The 5,945-nt window shown below is 40.7% G+C and overlaps 1 protein-coding gene across 4 annotated transcripts in view; it reads right to left on the bottom strand.

Moving 5' to 3' along the window:
* RIF1 (replication timing regulatory factor 1) overlaps positions 1-5,945 on the bottom strand; it is an 81,801-nt gene that overhangs the window by 29,180 nt on the left and 46,676 nt on the right. For all 4 annotated transcript variants that reach the window (XM_019522426.1, XM_019522425.1, XM_019522422.1 and 1 more), the window contains exons 11-15: positions 5,357-5,530; positions 4,992-5,102; positions 4,660-4,722; positions 2,485-2,585; positions 1,974-2,060 (exon numbers count right to left, since the gene is read on the bottom strand). In XM_019522426.1, coding sequence (XP_019377971.1) covers positions 1,974-2,060; positions 2,485-2,585; positions 4,660-4,722; positions 4,992-5,102; positions 5,357-5,530 — 536 coding nt within the window. The remainder of the gene's footprint in view (positions 1-1,973; positions 2,061-2,484; positions 2,586-4,659; positions 4,723-4,991; positions 5,103-5,356; positions 5,531-5,945) is intronic.

The following is a 5,945-nucleotide window of genomic DNA, read 5'->3' on the forward strand; positions in this document are numbered from 1 at the left end:
AAAAAAAAAAAAAAAAAAAAGCCCCTGCACTCACTGGCTGCAGCAGCAGCGACCAGGGCCTCTGAGGGCTCGTGGCAGAGCACCCCCCTGCAGGGTAGAACAGTGGGGGGCAGCGGGGATTGTCAGAGCACAATTGCACTGTCTGGGACCTGGGGCAGCTCCACCTGTCAGCCGGAGCCCAGCACTGCTCAGCCCCAGCTCCCAGACAGCGCACAGTGCCCTGCTGAGGGTGTGTGTCTGTGTGTGGAGAGGGGGACTCTACCATGAGTGCCCAGAGGCCTAGATCACCACTGCTGCAGACTCTTCCTGGGGAAGCCCAGGCCCCCAGATCTGTGCACAGGATGTCAGCAGGCTGCTGTCCCTCCTCCAGAGCACTGGGATTGGAAGAGACTTCAGGGACAGCTCGCAGACACAGGCCAGCTACAAATGTCAATATCAGAGCAGTCCCTTTTGCCCCTCTTCCCCCTACCTCTTCTTAGTCTCCATTTCCCTGTAAGCCTGGCTCTGAAACATTTCAGGTGGTTTGGTTTCATTTTGGAGATGTTTTGGAGCCTTCTGTCTTGGCACCTGAAACACTGAATCCGAAACAAAACGGACCGAAACACCTCTGAAACTAAATGGCTGCCGAAATTTCACACAGCCCTACTAGGAGTCTCAAGTGGACATGTAAAAATAGACACTGAATGTAAACTACAACCAGCCAGCAGTCAGTTTAAAATAAGCTCTTGTAATATACCTGGAAAAAATATATAGGCATGATGCCATGACCTGTGCTTCTGTTGAGCTTTATTTGGATTTTTATTTTGAGGAAATGTGACAGAACAAAAGACCTCAACATACATGGAGTGAAATCAAACTGAAGAGGATTTCCTTACTTTTAGAATATATTTTCTCTAGCAACTGTTAAATCATGTGAGAACTTATCCTCAAACCAAAATGCCCAAGATTAAACAGTTTAGCCCTTGAAAAAATAGTATCCGTGTCCTAATGATAGCTAGTAAGAAGTCTCTCAGAAAGAACAAACTTTTTTTGTATGTTACTCAGTTTGAACACTGTGAAGGAAGGGGAGAGCAATGCAAAGTTACAGTGCAATGTACAAAAAGTAGGGTGCCAAATAGGACCAAAATTCTAATGGCCTTTAGCAGTGTCCCAAAAAAATGAATATGGTCCTACTCTGCCCATAGTATTAGTCTGATTATATAATCTGTTCAATCTCTAAATCAGGGGTGGGCAATCTGCAACACACATGACATAAGTGGCATGGCAGCCTCTATGTTGTTACACGCAACATACTGGAAAGGGGGCAGGTAGCACAATGGCAGATAGGGTAAGGAGCAGACAGCAGATCAGATAGGGAGCACAGGGCAGAGAGCAGAGTGGCAGATTGGGCAGGGGAAACTATGTGGGGCTTATTTTGTGGCAGCCCACCAAAAAGGCTGGCTCCCACTCTAAGGGTGTGGGACAAATTGTGGTAAGCCTGCCAAAAAAGGTTGGCTGCCACTGCTTTAGAACAGTGAGGCCAAACTTTATGGCAGGCATACACAGATTAGCCCCATACCCTGAGTCCCACTCTGATCCCTTTCCCTTCCCCAACCAGCACATACCACTCAGAGGCTGCCCTTGCCAGTTGTGGCACTTGGCAAAGGTTGGTCACCCCAGGTCCAGACTAACCGCCTGCAATTCCTGTGATAAACTGTGTACTTAACAATGTTTACTAACAAGTATCTCCAAAATCTCTTTCAGTCCTGAAGACCTACTAACTTCATTTAACTCATTTTCGACATACGCAGTTAAAACACTTGCAGGGGGGAAAATATATCAATGATAAATTTACTTCTAGCCAATCTAAGCCACAGAACAGTGTAATTTTCAAATAAGAACTGTGTGGCTTACAGACTGTGCCACATATTTGTAATATACTCTAACTTTTCCCTTGAAGCATAAATGCAAATACAGTTAAAGGTTTTACTTACATTTAAAAGATCCATATCAGCAACCTGGTATGCTGGTGATCCCAATACTTTTGGAGGCAATTCCTTAATTGTAATTTCTATAAGGGACTGAGGAAGGAAGGTGAAGAAAAATAAATGTGTTAAATATATACAAGGATCCTTCAGAAAGGAAAGGGCTTACAAGTACCAAATACTAGCAAGTGTGAGAAAAACTGCTAATACATCTGATTTAAGGCTTCTGGTATAGAGAGAAAGCAATAGCCTCTGAAATAACATAACTTAGGAAGAAAAGAGAATCAATGACCCAATAACACAAGTTTGATGATAGATCTGAAGGTTTCTGGTGGGTTCTACATAGCTTGGCCACAAAGAACTCCAAGATCTTATTCAAATGAATGGAAAGAGGGCTGTCAAAAGTTGGAGTTTTGGTCCATCTACTGCAAGTTAATCAGATAGAACAAATGTAGCAGATTTATTGAATACAGGTTAAAGAAACAAAAACAACACCCCCCTCTCCACCTCCAAACCTTACCAAAGTTTTCTGGACAGGAAGTGCACTTGATTCAACAATGTTCTTTAAGGCTTGAAGCAATATAGTCAACACTTCTGAACCCTGCCTCTCCTTTTTATGGCCTAACAAATAAAGAAATATAGTTAAACCAGGTATAAAGTTACAGGAGTATGCAGAACAAAAGTACTGGCCACTTTCACTAAAACTTACTTTTTTGTAATTAAATTGGTTCCCCAACAATATTGAAGTTGTCAATTTTTAGTTCCATTATGCTGTTATGATGAACATGGGTAACAAGCTCCTTATGGAAACAGATACTGAAATGTTATTTATAAAGCTACCTAGATTTTTTTTTTAAATTACAAGGCTGTTAATCCTTTACTCCTCCCCTGTACATACTCTTAAACAGCTAGTGTTGGTTTTTGCTCTTGGCTATTTACACAAATTTGTTTCTTGCAGTGGAAAATTTCCATCACTACAAATGATTCTTGGAGAGGGAGCAGTACAGATATTCAGGTCTGCAACTCCCTTGCACCTTGCGCCCAGGATGATCCCAGTCTGCAGAAAGTGCAGTTCTCCCATTTCCAGGGGACTGGAGCAGCGAAGCAAAGCCCTGCATGAGAAGCAGGCAAAGGGCTCACAGCACTACTCCCCCTGCTCAGCTTCCAGTGCCTGGGAGTCTAGCAGATTGAGCTCCCATGGCAAAACACCCATCTGCTCCACATGCCTGGGACTCCGGTGCTAGTGGGAGCTTTGCCCTGCTACCTTGGAGAGAACCTCCTCAAGCCCAGGTCCCAGTTTGGTCAGGTTCTCCTTGATCTCCAGGGCAGCAGTTTAAAAGCCAGCATGGCTGGGAGCTGGGCTTGGGAAAGGGCCCTGAATATTAGGCTTTTAGATGGTTGTTTGGCACCATTTATGTTTTCCCAATTTGCAAGGCTTTCCTTAGAGCCTGGCACATGGTCCCACCGTCTTTTAAACTGCTGCCCCACAGCTCAGCTGAGGTGGGGCACAGAGCTATTCCCTGTGCTTGGCTCCTAGTGCCTGGCTGCTGAGCAGAGGGAACAGCAGGGCAAAAAGACTAATCAAAAGTTCATGATGTGTATTTTAGGGCACTTGCCTAAAAAGGAGATGCCAGTAGCTCTAGTTTGTCTTCCCATGACTTTCACACTGAACAATTACTGCATAAAACACATAGATCACCTTGGGAGCAGAACCCAACACCCTGATTCCCCCATCCTAAGGATTAGTGTGCTAATCACTAGACAGAAGAGCTGTAATCCCTCTCATCTTCCCCCTCACAGCCAATGAAAGCTCTCATGTGCTTTCTGGTCTCCCAGAGAGCACCCCTACCAGAAAGAACCAGAAGCTCTTATGGTCCTAAATCATTTAGGTGCTTTAGAGAGATAAGGGAAAGTGCCAAACAGTGGTCTAAAAGCTTATATTTTAGCTTTTGAAAAAAACCCAGCTAAACCTTTAAAGTCATAAACCTATTAAGAAAAATTAATACAAAATTTCAGGTCTTAAATACTGCAAAAATACACACATCCTTGAGCATGTTTATAGGCCCACTGACTTTAATAGGGATTACTCATTAGTTAAATACCTGCGCTTAAGTGATTTTCGCATTTTGTTCATACCTACTACAATTTTTTGAAATTCAAATATGATACCCTACTCTTATTAGGTAGTTGTAATACTCAAGTTTTTAAATTAATTTTGCAAAGCTTCAGCCCATGTCAAAACATGATTTTCAAAAGTTAAGGTACCTTGGATTTAAAGGGCTCAAACTATCTTGAAACAATATTATTTTAAACAAGGTGAAAACAGTGTTTAAATCAATATGGGAAAACAGAAATAAGAACTATGGTAAAAAGATCAGATGGATATAAATGTTTGCTTGCTTGCACCTGACAGTTTTCAAGGTTTTTATATATGATATGGCATTTATGATGAGTCTAGAGTACACAGAACTGTTACTCAGTACGGATCACTTCATTGTAAAGATTACAAAATTTAGCCATTTATGCATGTTACAGGTGCATGAATCATACAGAAGATTAAATTGTTTCTGGTAGGTGTCACACAAGAAGGATATTTTAGGAAAGGTCTGGCTTGACACACCAAATGCTTCCATAGGTACAATCTAAGAATTTATGTTTTACTCAACCATAACATATGTAAAATAAATGTCATTACCTGACTCAATAGCTACCTTCACATAACTGATCATATCCTTCCAGACAACATTCAGCATGGCATCTACAAGACAAAGTGAAATTTCCACTTAAACTGATAAGAAATGAACAAAAGTAGTAACCACAAAAGAAAGCTGATGCTCAGGTTTGGACTTTGAAATCCATTTCAAATTTAAATCTACATCCTCTACACAAAAACACAAAATTACATGCAGTAGAAACAAAAATTCCATTTCAATTATTTCACATTATGCTATTAAAAGCTTTGTTTTCTCGGGGTTTTTTTTCATGAAGGGCAGGGAAAACAAGCTTATTCCATGATGAAATTCTTACCGGGAACCTCTTTTCCAATTGCAATGAAGCCATCCTGAACTGCATTTATCAGCGTGCTTGCATGCTTACAAAAAAAGGAAGGGCTACTGATCAGTGGATATTGGAGAGGCTCTAGGAGGGTAAATAAAAACACACACACATTATATCAAACCAATGTTTTATGCGAGTACCAGCAAGAAAAAAAGAAAAATTAAGAGCAGGGTGTGTTTTAAGTGTTTTATCAGATGTTAATACTGAATTAATTCTCATATGGTGTCTTGTGTATTATGTGCATCTTTAGATTTAGCAAAATGTTGTGGAAAAATAAATAATCTTAAAGACTAGCCTCTGTTTCAAAAGTACTTTGAATAACATAGTACAAATACCTAGACTAAGTACAAGTTTGCTCTGCTGGGCAAAAGTCAAAACATCTGGCCCCATCAAGAAGTGAAGCAGCATTTCAATTCCCAAGAGCTGAATGGAGGGAATCACCAACATTCCTGCTATGCTTGAGCTGAAATTAAGCCGTGGGGTGCCTGGACTTCCAAATGAATAAGAACCTAAAAAAAAAGAGAAGAATTACAGTTCTTGTCAGTATCCCACCACTTTATTTAAATTAACTAATTAAGCCAGAGAAAACAGATTCAAACATACTATCAGACAAAGGTTCTTTCTACAAGTGTTTCCATTTTTTATACTATGTACGTTATGCTTTGCAAGGATGTTAAAGCTAGGAACACAACCCAAATTGTCAACACCTCAACAACTTTGTGCTTTAGATATAAAAAGTGCCCTTCATCATTTTAGCAGATCTCCTACTATTGTTAATAGGTATGAAAATTACCAGTTGCTCACGGTTCCCTTGAGAACAACAAAAATTTTTCAAATTACTTTGGACATTTATGAAAAGTTTGCTTTTTGTCATATAGTTTCCTAGTTGGTAGGGACCTGAGCAGATCATCAAGTCTGACCCCC

The sequence above is a fragment of the Gavialis gangeticus genome, unplaced genomic scaffold (assembly GCF_001723915.1).
Source record: "Gavialis gangeticus isolate Ggan-Ray unplaced genomic scaffold, GavGan_comp1, whole genome shotgun sequence".
NCBI classification, from domain to species: domain Eukaryota; kingdom Metazoa; phylum Chordata; order Crocodylia; family Gavialidae; genus Gavialis; species Gavialis gangeticus.